Genomic DNA, 13,858 nt, shown 5'->3' on the forward strand with positions numbered 1-13,858 from the left:
AATCCCACACCCACCTGCAGCACTCCAACACCAGCAAACCCTCCCCCCGCCCCTTACCCACCCACACCACACCACCCACATGCGGCACCCCTGCGCCTGCAACTCCACCACCCGCACCAGACCCTCACACACCCACAGCACTACTAAACACCCTCCCCCACCTCCGGCAACCTCGCACCTTCCACTCCCCCACCCATGGTACTAATGCACCCACGGCACCCCGGCACCCAGACCTTCTCATCTCGCAATAGACCTGCACCCAACCACAGCAACCCCACAACCTCCAATCCATCACCTGTCGTACCAACGCACCCATCCCTCCTTCCCCCACCCACACCGCCCCCCACACCAGGGAATACTCCATACAATAGTAACCATAATATCTCACACAATACAGGCGTTCCAAGGTCAAGGGAGCGGAGCCCCCTACAACTGTGTGAAGAGCGCCCGTAGGGCACAATGAATCACCTAGTCATTTATATTTTATATTTTATTTTTGTGAGATGCTTCCTGCTTGCACCACACGCTCATAGCTCATTATACATGAATGTCGTTTGACCTGTTCTATAACCGGAGGACAGTGTGGAGGGGGAGGGAGGGGGAATGCTGCATTGAGCTGCATTTAATCTGGCAGTTCGATGCAGAAATAGGCTTCCCTGCCAAGTCTATTGCCGCTTTCAATCCCGCTGCCGCGGAGCAGCACATCAGGCTCGAATCTGCATCGAATGCAGCTAACACTGTTCAATTCATCAGTGTCATTTTCAATTTGATTTGGACTATATAGATAAAGTTAATGGAGTTAAAGTACCAACCTGACATTTTTCAAATAGAGTCTGTAACATGACAGAAGCTGATTGGCTGGTTCCATATCTGTCTCTACTTTATCACTCTCCAAGGCTTGGTACATCTCCCTCACAGAGTAAAATTTACTAAGAGTTGTTGCTAGGGGCAACCAATCAGATCCTGTCTACTATCTTTTAGCGGGTGTTAAATTAATATTCTGATTGGTTGCCCATAGCAACATCCTATGTAAAATAGAACTCCCATCTTAGTCGATGTCACCTTTGTTAATGTGTAATGCCTCTTACACATTATGCCACACACTGTAATGCTCCTTACACAATATGCCACACATTATTTGTAATGCTCCTTACACATTATGCCACACACTGTAATGCTCTTTACACAATATGCCACACATTATAATACCATCGACAAATAATGTGACACACTGTAATGCCCCTCACACAATATCCTATACACTGTAATGCGCTTCACAAAATATGCCACACACCCTAATGCCCCATTTGCAACCAGAATACGTTCGCAGCCGGACCGATGGTCGTGCTGTGTGCATTTCTGCGCATGTGCATATGCAGGGTGCGTGCACACACCCTACACAGCAGGTGGGGGCAGAGAAGGGCATGGGGCGCTGGGCAGAATCATTGCCATATGGCAATGGGAATGCTGGGCATTTTCACAGTAATGAGGGCAAGACGGACAGGCAGGGGGCACTCAGCTGACATCACTGGATGTCAGTTGCCCGCCTACTTCCCCCCGAGCAGACACGCATATGTAAGGTTGCTCAGAGCAACCTTACATATGCGTGGGCCTTCGCTATCATTTGATGGTCGGCGACCATCGAATAATGGGGGTGGGTCCCCAGAGCCTGTGAATGGATGTTTATGTTAAACATCCATTCGCAGCCAGTGTGGGCAGCCAGAGGGGAGGAGTGGGCGGCCCGGCATTTGCCAGGCGGGGTTTGGTGGGCTTGCAAGGCTGAGAATTTGCAGCCTTGTGAGTCAACCAGAATAACCCCCAATATGCCAAACATTGTAGTGCGCCTACAATGTTTGGCATATTGGGATTTGGCCTATTGTATGCTGGCACAGGGGGAGTGGTCAGCATGGTGTGGGGGTGTCTACTGATAAGGATTTAATCAATTATGTGGGGGTGTGACCTGTACTGTGGGTGTGGCTAGCACCAGTCAGGGGGTTGATGCTTTGACCAGGGGGGCTTGTATAAAAAGTCTCCCCCGGCTTTGGCATTACCCTGCTGTTTGGACCTGGTGCTGATTGTCAAAATACAGGTGACCCCTTTTTATTTTGTCCCCCATATTTTGGGAATCAGGACCAACAACTTTTTTGTCCCCCTGAATGTCTAAAACAGGACTGGTTCAGTGAGCTGGATATAACCGTGCAGGGAGGCCCCCACACCATTTAAAAAATATATATATTTATTCTATTTTTTACACTTGTAAGCCTGCACGGATCAGACTGATCCATCCAGGCTCAGCAAAACGCGCCGCAAAAACATGTTCTACTTATTCGTATTTACTGGTGAATTCATATTTGAATTCACCAGTACGAATGATAGTAAATTTGCTCATCACATAGAACATGGCCCTTCTGCGGCTATAGTGTTCTATCCATGGCGAATGCATCCGGCTGCTCAGCTGCATTCGGCTGATTGTAAATCAGCAGATGCATGGGACCCTGCCATATAACACATTAAATGGGTATGAATGAGAGCATTCATACCCATTCGATCTCATTATTATTGTTTATTTATATGGCGTCACAAGGGTTCCGCAGCGCCTGACAATACATAGAGGAGCAAAGAACAATACAAGAGAGATTGTGATTTACAGTACAAATGCAAATTAGGACAAGTACATGGTAAATAAAAAAGACAGTTACAACAGTGGACACTGACGCTATTATAACAGTGGCAGAGATATATTCTAAGAAAAGCGCATGAGGAGAGAGGGCCCTGCTCGTTAGAGCTTACATTCTAAAGGTACGGGGCAGACAAACTGGGGTGACACATCTTAGTAAATTTACCCCATAATGCTGCAGAAGCAGCGCCGCTCACTCACATAACGTCCTCAGTAGCATTGCCACTCACTCACATAACGTCCTCAGTAGCAGCGCTGCTCGCTCACATAACGTCCGCGGTGTGAGGAGATGTTACAGTGTATTTCCCAGTCTATGGCTGTATAACCAGTAATACTGACCAATTTCACCAGCAGGAATCATGTTTCCTCCCTGTCCAGCACTGGAACATTGGGTGTGATAACTGATAGTATCCGTCTGTACTTCTGCATAGCAGCCAGGATCTCTGTTGTACAGTAGACTGCTTATATACTGAATGTGGGCGTGGGCAGTGACTTTTAAAGTAATAGCACAATAAAAAGGGTCACACTCTGTGTGAAAGTATTGTACCATCGGAGAGGTCGACAGTGGCTATATGTACTACCAGGCTGGCAAGCATATAATTTTGGAGAGGACAGCACACATTTATGGAGATTGTGGACATTACACTGCATTTTTGAGGACTATTTGCGCTGGGTATCCTGTTTTCTTTATATATATATATATATATATATATATATATATATATATATATATATATATATATATATATATATATATATATATATATATATATATATACATACAGGTAAACCACCAATTTTCCGGGATCATCGATTCCAGTGCCGTTCCGGATTATCGATTTTTCCGCATTATCGATGGTTTTATGGATGACTAGTTTTTTAGTGATTTTACACCTTCATCACATTTCTAAATCAATAATTAGTAAAGTATATGCAACAGCATAATATTAATGAATGAATAAACACAGTAGAGTATGCAAAACTGTTTATTACAGTGTAGTACACGCTGTACAACCAAATCAGGTATCAGGTACATTTTGAAACAAACATTAACAGTAAGGGCCTTATTCTAGTTCACTCTTCCTGACAAAATCCTTCTTAGATGGACAGAACCATGTGCACTGCAGGTGGGGCAGATGTTACTTGTGCAGAGAGAATTAGATTTGGGTGGGGTTTTACTTCAATGTGAGATCTATATTGCATTGTAAAATAATGCAGTCAGTATTTACCCAGCACAGAAACAAAATAACTCACCCAAATCTAATTCTCTCTGCACATTTGACATCTGCCCCACCTACAGTGCAGCATTGTTTTGTTTATCTAAAAAGGAATTTGTCAGAAAGAGTGAACTAGAATAAGGCCCAAAGTGCAGTATGAATGAAAGTCACTACAGGTCTGCTGATGGACTAAGCTATCTTGCTTTGCAGCGACCATTAAAAGAGGCAGGAGCTATGGGGTTCCGAGCCCTGATGCTGAGTGCGTGATTCAAAATCCTGTGGTATCATTGGAGGAACTTGCATCCTCCTGGATGCAAGTTCCTCCAGGCTGGGAACCCACAACTGCCATGCTGAAGCCTGCAGCTGCTGGTCTGCTGCAGCTCCCTGGTTTATAGGGAGACATGATGATTACATATACAGTGGCATGTACAGGATGACATTTAAAGTGCTTGTGGTGGCTCTGATATCATATAGAGGGTCTTGTGGAGCAGATGGCATGTAAGGGGGCATATCCACAAGCCTGATTTCATTCATCAATTTTTACTATCTTTATTAGAGAGGCATGAAAGTGTGTGTGTGTGTGTGTGTGTGTGTGTGTGTGTGTGTGTGTGTGTGTGTGTGTGTGTGTGTGTGTGTGTGTGTGTGTGTGTAACACTGACTGATCAACCTTCTCCTCTTCCCACCAACCTGGATCTGTACATGCCTGCATGATGACATTATTAGAATTATTTTTGTACTGGAATGTGTGCTGTTCCATTCCCCCTCAACTTCTCTGTTGCAGAAATAGGGACACTCCCCGCCTGACCGCCCGAAAAGGGCGGCGGGCGTATGCAAATGAGGGCGCGGCTTATGCTAATTAGCCGCAACCTCATTTTCATACGAGAATAGACGCTGTGCGCATGCGCACAGCGTCTATTCTATTAGATTGGGGGGTCTCCCAACTGCCACCCCCCGCAGCGGGACAATGCCTGCCGCAGGTGGGACAGCGGGACAGTACCCGAAAATCGGGACTGTCCCGCTGTAATCGTGACAGTTGGGAGGTATGCTCTTCTGTGGTATTCCCCCAAGGGCCTCGAGGTCAAACCTGTCTGATTAGCTAAAGCTTTGTTGATTGTTCTCAGCTCTCTCTGGGATATGAGTGTGAGGACAGTGTTTCTGGTCGTTCCTGTTCCTGTATAGGCTCTATGGCCCTGATTCTGGTTCGCAGCTTACTAAATCCCAGAGGGCACTCCCTGCCGCTCCTCCTGCCGCTCCCCCCTGCTGTCATATCCCCTCGCAACCATGACACATCCCCTTGCATGTCCCGCTGGTGGAGAAATCACTCCATGGTCACAGACTATCGAATGATTTCTTCAGGCTACGCAAATATAAGTCAGTGGAGACCGACTTATATTTGTGGCCATTCCTCTGAAGACAAGGCGGGTGGCTGACGTCATGCCCGTCCAAATGGATCAAAATAACCCCCTATATCCTGAGTGAGGGCCCTGAGAATTGATACATCATTTAATGGTATTACTTAAAAAAAATGTTATGAGCCATCAAACCTCAAAAATACACTTTTTCAAAACGGTTTCCACAATTTTGGCCCCTACTGTACATTGGCCCTTATTCTGATTGAGTCGGACGGCTCCGTGTGCGGTCAGACAGCCAATTTTTGGTATTTGCGCATGTGCAGAGGTGTATCTGCGTATGTGCGAACGCCTCGCACGTCCGAACACGGCCTGAAGTCCGTGCAGAAAATGATCGGTCGGACCCATCCCAGCAGGGGGTGGAGAGGGGCGTGAAGGGCTGTTTGGGCTCATTACCATATGCGTATGCCCCGCGTTTCATGGGTGTTCCAAAGATAACGCTGGGTGTATGTATGGTAATGCGGCCGTGACGCACGTGTGGGGGGCGGACATCTGACATAGCCGGATGTGAGCTGGCCGCCCATATATCTGCTTTCATACGGAGAAATGTCCGAATGGTCTGGAGCACTCGGTGCTGCCTGACCGCTCGGTACATCCCTTCGATGGTCGGCAACCATCGGAGGATGGGGAGGTTCCCACAGGAGGTGTTTACATGAAACATCCGTTGGCGTCTTACCGCATTTGGATGGTGTGAGCGATCCGTACTGTAGGCGGGGCTAAGAACACTCGGTTCCTGTCCGAAATACGCATCCGTCCGAATCAACTAGAATAAGGGCCATTGTGCAGCTTATTCTTACTTGCCCTCTTGGGTGCTAAATTCCTTTCAGTGAGCAGCTTATTCCCTATCACCCTCTATTGGATGCTTAACATTTGTGATTTCAGCATTGTGCTGCAGTGAATGCAGGTGATTGTGTTCGGGATTGCTGATTATATTATTGTAACTCACATTTAATGTGCATGTATGTCAGGGTTGCCTACTTTACTTTTAAAGTCTCCTCTCTGGGACAAGCCAGAAGAGAAGACTTTCAGCAGCACTTCCGGTGGTGGGGCCAGAAGTAGATGTCATCGAGCTCTGCCCCCTGTACTGCAAATCCCGCAATTTGGGGGACTTCGAGGAGGGGGTGGAGCTAAATCACGTGATTTGCTTTTTTTTTTTTATCCAGGAGGGTTGCCCACCATTCCGGGCGGCCAGGAGGGGGACCCTATTTTTTTGGAGCCTCCCAGCCATTTCAGGAGGGTAGGCAACCCTGATGTATGTGTCACTACTGATATGTGACCATATGTAACCTAATGACTTCGAAGCTGTGACCCTTTAATTCCAGCGCAATAAAATGTATTTCCCATCCTAATGCGTGTTGATTTCTTGGGGTTTGTTTCCTTGGTTGTGGATTGATAGATTTACACCGTCTAGATAGTCAGTAGGTCGACAGTAGGGTCAAAAGGTTGACATGATCAGAAGGTCGACAGTCAAAAGGTCGACCTTGAAAAGGTTGACATGGTTTTTAAAAAAATGTTGGTGTCAACATTGACACTTGTTGACATAGATCCTCAATTAGTGTAACATTTACCCTGCTATGGCTTGCTGCACTTGCCATGCTCAGGGCTCGGTGCCTGGCTATGCGGGGCACACTATTGTATTCTCCCTCTATGCCGACATGGATGGTAAAGTATGAAAACGTTAAAAAAAAATTGTGTACAAATCATTTCGACCTTTTCATCATGTTGACCTTTTCAGACAGTCGACCTTTTACATGTCAAACTTTTCAATGTTGACCATTTGACCTTGTCGACCTACTGCATGTCAACCTTTTGCTGTGTACCTACTAACTATCTATTTAGACACTGTAGATCTATCATCAGGATACAGTTTCCTTGGGGTTTCCCCGTCCTTCTGCCTGAAATGTCTAGGTAGCACCCGGAGGCGGCTGACACTGACATTGTAGATGAGCAAGCATCAGGGCAGGCGACAGGGGGGGTCAAGGGCAGTGTTCCCTCTAAGCTGTGCGCACGTGCGCGCGCACACACCTTGAGGAGCATGCGCACAGACATTACAACTGAGCGCACAAAGCAGAAGTGGTCCCTTTTTGCAGTTGTGGACTCAATTAATGTGTGTTTCACCAATTAACTACATTGTGTACTGTATTTTGAATGTTTAAATGTTTAATATCATTTTGAAGTAAAGTTGACACAAATGCTGAACGTCATTTTCCAGTTATATATAAGTGACGAACAAAAATTTTAATTTCATTCCAAAGTTGCACAGCCAAAATCTTTAGCCGCACACAGCCTTCATAAAATTAGAGGGAACATTGGTCAAGGGGGACAAGTGTGACGGGCCCCAGCAATCTCAAGGGCCCCAGAGCTTCCATGCCCCATCACGGATGCTGGCCTGTCAGTGACCCTCGTGGCCAGGCCGTCTACTGTGCACCATCTGTGTGTGGCTGAGTCTGACTGACTCACTGTGTGCCACTGCTGTATACTGTGTGTGTGCCCTGTCATTCGGTGCTCAGAGCCATCTACTCCGTGTGTGCACATGGCCTGTGGCTGCAGGTGCACAGCCATACCTGCCGCTGGCACTGTAGCCTCAGTCTCTGGCTCCTGCACTTTATAGCACATGCGCAGGTCGTCTGTTCTGTGCCTGCTTGTAGTGTTCTGCATTCTTTTGTGAAAGTGACAGGCCAGCAGAAGGCAGCAGCCAGGAGCCAGGTCAACAGGACTGAGAACGAGAGAAGTCTGAACCTGAAAGCAGGATCTGGAGCAGTGAAAGAGGGTTGTGTGGATTTGGGATTAGGTGGGGGCCCCAGAAATATAATTGTACAGGGCCCCAAGATTTCTGTTGCCAGCCCTGGCAAGCATGGCCTACATCCCACCACTGGCTCTACAGTTATAAGCTAGCACTCTATAGAACAAAGCTTTTACAGCTGCCCCTTCTGCCGAAATTCACCTCCTCCCTCCCTCCTGGCTCTTTGGATTCCCTGCTGTTGTGTCGGGACCCCTTGTCAGGGCCGCCAATAGGGGGGTTCTCTGGGTACAGCTGTACCTGGCCCCGGCCTCTGGAAGGACCCGGGCAGCTCATTTTGCCCAATGCAGCTCCCCCTGACAGTCTGAACAAAGCAGGTCCCGGAGCGCAGGCTTATTCAACCCAGGACGCCATCAGCCAATTAAAATGCTGCACTGGCTTTTGAGCCAATCAGAACTCACAGGCAGCCAATCAGAGCGGCTGCCTGTACGTGAGCTATGATTGGCTCACCAGCCAATGCTGCAATTTAATTGGCCGCCGGCATCCTGAATTGAATAAGCCTGTGCTCTGGGCTGCAGCTCAGCGGAAGAGGAGATGGGGGAACAGGAGCCGCGTAACAGTAAATCAAGTGAGGAGGGGGGGAGGTCCTGGACTGGAAATGAGTCCTGGGACCCAAAATTCCTGATGGGGGGCCTGCCCCTTGTGCACTTCCTGGAAGAAGCCACGCGTGGGGAGGGGGCACAGGGGAGTGGAACTGCTCACTGGCAGGCTGATGGGAAGGAGAGGGAGAGAGATAGACAGGAGGAAGGGGATCCCCACCACCAGCACATCTGGCTGCTGCGGGCCAGAGAAGAAAGGGCGATGAGGAGTAAAGTCAGATATCACTGGTGTCCTCCAGTCACACCAGTCCCTCCCCCCCCCACCCCACTTGAGTAAGTATAACCTTAATCAGGCTGCCTGTTGCAGACTAGCTTTCAAGGCCAAGGAAACTGCTTATCGCATCACTGTACTTGGCTTGGCCACTCTGGAAAATAGGAATGACACCCCCCCCCCCATTTCCAGATACGCCAGCCACCCCTCCCCACAAATTAGTCTGCCCCTCAATCAGACATTCGCTATGTGATCACGGGACCCATACCGCACATGCACAGGATGGGTTCTGCGTTGGCGCAGTTTCACAACCATTGGGGAAACGTACAGGGGGGCGCATATATATGTGAATCAGCCCCTATATCGGTATTCTGGGAAGTTCAAGAGAAATCATCAGCCGATATCATTGATACTGCATGTCGTCCACTGTGTACCCAGCAGACAAGTAGATCTGGAGGCAAGTTTACTAGAACCATTCTCTTATAGTTGCTCTAGGGGACACAACATCAGTTGGAGCATGTTCTTAGGGTTATAGCCGTGATAAGCCCTCCTATAGTTTCTGTAGTACCTGTATGTCCATATACCAAACCTAAGAATATAAGACCGGCTGGATTCAGAATCAGTAACGTGCATCATGCTTAGCTATTGCCATAAGAGCAAAGGTGACTGATTATGGAATCCAAATACCAGAGAACTAGTGTAGAAGGTTTCTGAGTGTCTAGGACCACCCCCCTTCCCAACGGCCAAGGAATGTCTACATTTTATGGGACTCTCCCCTGAGTTTCTGCCCACAAATGCCCACAGGGTGTCAATCACCCTGCGGGCAGCCTGCAATGGTCTCGTCGGACCACTAGCTTGCGCATGTGTACTGCGGGTCGTATGCATGTGCAGTCATTCAATAATCACCAGGGCTACGAAAACGCACCTCTGTGATTAAATCTGAATCAGGCCCTGAGACATTATGCCCACCAAACCCTATTACAGATTACACATCAGAGGTTGGTTTCCTGCAGCTAATGCACTGATACATCTACCACCACTGACCACTGGGCCGGTTCTCTGAATGTCTGTGACCACGTGCAATGTTCCTGTAGTCTGGGTAAACCACACAGGAAGAGAGCGCAGGCTGTGCCATCATATAACCCTCATACACCAGGCAGTGTGTACTCTATATAGTTACTGTACCAGAGGAACGTGGACATTACCCTGCCAGCTAACAACATGGAGAGGCCAGGTAAGAGTCATGTTCATAGGCGAATCTAAGGGGTGGTCCGGGGGTGTAGTTGGGGGATGGGGCTTTCCAACGAGCCCAGCCCCGTGTCTCTAGCCCCCTTAGAACTGAAGATACTGCCAGGCAAAGCTGGAACGTTTTCCCTAGAGGATAACATGGGACCTGCTAATTCCGACCCCCACCCAGTTCAACGGCTGCCAGTTCCCCCTTCGGCATCACTGAAGCTCGAGGTTGATCTCAGTCTAACCCAAATCGCTGGGCCTTCAATCTGATACCAGGCTGGATCCATATGGGTTCATTGGTTCCAGGGATATTGAGGTTAAACCATTTTTTTACATTTCTTAAATGTCATTTCACAACGTTTATGTTTTTTGAGGGCAGATTTCTCTGGAACCAAACAGCCCAGTTTCATGGGACCAAAATCATTTGAAGCCAACTCAAAAGTTCTTCAATATGATACTGGTCTCATGTAAATGGGTCAGTTGGTTCCGAAGATATAGCTGGTTGGTTAAAGGGGGGTAGGGAGAGGGGAGTGGTTGTCTCTCCCCCTCACACCAGAAAATGCAGGGACTATGCTGGTGTATAAGGGGTCAGCCTGGGAATGTCCCTGCATGTTCCTGGGACCATATTCCCGGGTAAATCCCTGCATTTTCTGTTGTGAAAGGGGTATTATTTCAAACAGCTGTGACCTGCAGTGCTCTGAATACAGCCGGGCAGCTCCCTGCTCTCTGTCGAACTGTCAATGACTGTCACCTCTGCAGCTTCTGCTCCAATTCTTCTCCCCGCTTTCACCTCAGCCCGCCCCCCCCCCCCTTTAATAATGTGGTGGCGGCGCCCGGCGTGCTCCCCGATGTCACTCACAACAACAGCGCACACATTATTTCAAATGTCCACTCGGCTAGAGGGGACACCAGAAGGGGAGTGGGAGCGTGCTCTGCGCTGCGCTCTGCTCCTCTCCCCATAGAAGCAGCTGCACCGCTCTCCATCTCTCCCTGAAGCAGCAGCGAAGGCTCATATAAAAATTTACAGTAAGTGGCACTTTTGGGGGCATTGCTTAAGGGACGCTACAAGTGGCTGTATGTGTGGGCATTACGCATAATGTGTGGCTTAATGTGTAAGGGGCATTACGGTGTGCAGCATCATGTGTATGGGGCATTATGTGTGCAGCATCATGTGTAAGGGGCATTATGTGTGCAGCATCATGTGTAATGGGTACTATGGTGTGCGGCATCATGTGTAATGGGTACTATGGTGTGCGGCAGCATGTAGAATGGGTACTATGGTGTGCGGCATCATGTGTAATGGGTACTATGGTGCGCGGCATCATGTGTAATGGGTACTATGGTGCGCGGCATCATGTGTAATGGGTACTATGGTGTGCGGCAACATGTGTAATGGGTACTATGGTGCCATCAAGCAAGAACCCCCATGCAATGAGCACGTAGGTAAGCAACACTTGTGGCAAATATGTAATGGGCATTACGGTTTGTTATATAGTATGTAATGGGCATCATGATGTGTGGCACAATGTGTAATGGGCATTATGGTGTGTGGCCTTATGTGTAATTGGCATTACGGCGTGTGGCTTTATGTGTAATGGGTATTACGGAGTTTGCTAAAATGTGTAATGGGAATTACTGTGTATGGTCTAAAGTGTAATACCACACCCCTTTTTGTGATGCCATGCATCCTTCCCATGAGGCCACACCCCCTTTTTGCCGTGCGGCTACGCCGCGCAAAGGTCCCCCTGATATTATGTCTAGATCTGGGACCATCCATTACCATAATTCTAGATTCGCCTATGTGGGTAGATACAAACCGACATAGAGGTAGGAGGGCCCTGCTCGCAAGTTTACAATCTATAGGGATAATAGGAGGGATACATACGGATAGAATTCCATAGCAAGGCAGTCCCAGCAGATTACAAGACAGTCCTGATGGGATGCAGTTAGATATATGACTGCTACGGGAGTTTGTGTGTGTGTGTGGGGGGGGGGGGTTCTGGAATATGATAGGCTGCCTGAAGAGGTTAGTTTTCAGGGAACGCTTGAAAGTTTGGAGGCTAGCGGAGAGTCTTAGTGTGTGTGGAAGGACATTCCATAGGGTGGGTGCTGCCTGACAAAAATACTGCAGGTGTAGGTGGGAGCGATTAATAAGTGTGGATGAGAGATGCAGATCTTGTGCAGAGAGGTCGGGTGGGGAATGAAACATTTCAGAGTATTTTTTTTTTATTTACATTTTTTTTTAAATAGGACATTGTTACGAAACAAACAAAACATAACCCAAAAGTACTGAAACAGGTGGGACAGGGTGGCATAATAAAAAGGAGGTCACATATTGGGCGTGTTTCACTCCCCCTTTACTGGGCAGCGAATTCGCAGCTTGATCGTTTATGAAATGATTCCACATGCGCACGGTACGCAGTGCACATGATTGAGCCGTCCGTTTGGAGCAAAGGCTTCACTGTAACAGCGCTCTCCTTTTATTTATATCTCTTGCAGATAAAGCTCTCCCGATAAAACCCTGGCTGCCCTCCTGGAAGGGGGTGATTATTACCCTTCTAATTGGAGCCAATATCATCTTCATTCGCATCATTGAAGCGGTTGGTAAGTGATGTCACAGGTGTGATGTGTCAGCTTCTGGTTGTCGCCTTTATTCTGTATTATACTCAGCTCAGCTCTGCCACCTGCTGTTGCATTCAGGTAACTCCTGGGATACATTAGCAGAACCCCATGATGTGAATGGCAGATATGTATTCACATCATGTGAAGTTTAATACCAATATATATTATGCAATCTCAAATTCTCTAGCAAATTAAGTCACATACCCGGCCATAAAAGGACTACCAGACGGAGACAAAAGCCAGAGTGAAAGGATGCTTATGGTCTATGACTATACAATACATTATGTTACCCAACAAGAAGCTTGCAGTTTACTGAGTCCTTTACCTTTACTGCCCCACTGCCGCCGTTTCCCCTCGCATGAGCCCGCAGTAGGAGAAATCATTCGATGATCCCGACCATCGAATGACTTCCCCTGCCTTCACAAATATAAGCCAGTGGAGACTGATTTATATTTGCGGGAAGCGGCACGAAGACAGGGCGGGAGGCTGACGTCATGCGATGTCAACCGTCCGCCCCGGCACACCTCGTCCCACCCGTAATCCCATGGGAACCCAACGTTTTCATGGGGACGCCAATGAAACGCTGGGTGTTCCCATGGGCCCCCAGCCCGCACCGCTCTGTGAATGGCTCGGCAACATTAGAAATGCACATGCGCATACCCCAACCTTCGAGGCAAGGGCTGATTTCAGTTCACTGCGAGCGAATCAGAATCGGACCCTTAACCTTAATTGGAAAGGTGGTAATCATTGAAGAAATGCTGTATGCCTGCGCAGGGAGGACAGTGAGGGCATCGGTGGAGCTGCCCAGTCGCTAGGAGAGCGCTGGGTACGCTCACAAAAATTATTAAAACGGGGGTCTCTGCACTAGGCCATGCCCCTTTACTCGAGGCCCCATTCACTCTTTCCTCAGCCCCGCAATTTTTTTGGACCGCCCGCGGCAGGACCTGATTTGATGATCTGCAATGTGGGGAGGTACGAATCACTGTGCTGGGTAGAGGTATCTATGTAAGAACCAGGTAGATATATAAAAAATGTGCAAGCAGGCAAACCGCCCCACGAAACGTCTGCCCCCTCCCCCCCTTCCGAGCAA

At 48.2% G+C, this 13,858-nt stretch overlaps 1 protein-coding gene across 1 annotated transcript in view; it reads left to right on the top strand.

Annotated features, from left to right (window-relative positions):
* LOC146007290 (killer cell lectin-like receptor subfamily F member 2) overlaps window positions 1-13,858 on the top strand; it is a 238,243-nt gene that overhangs the window by 180,274 nt on the left and 44,111 nt on the right. The window contains exon 4 of the mRNA XM_083145635.1: window positions 12,646-12,750. Within this exon, the coding sequence (XP_083001761.1) occupies window positions 12,646-12,750 (105 nt within the window). The remainder of the gene's footprint in view (window positions 1-12,645; window positions 12,751-13,858) is intronic.

This window comes from Crinia signifera, chromosome 6 (genome assembly GCF_055691185.1).
Source record: "Crinia signifera chromosome 6, ASM5569118v1, whole genome shotgun sequence".
NCBI classification, from domain to species: domain Eukaryota; kingdom Metazoa; phylum Chordata; class Amphibia; order Anura; family Myobatrachidae; genus Crinia; species Crinia signifera.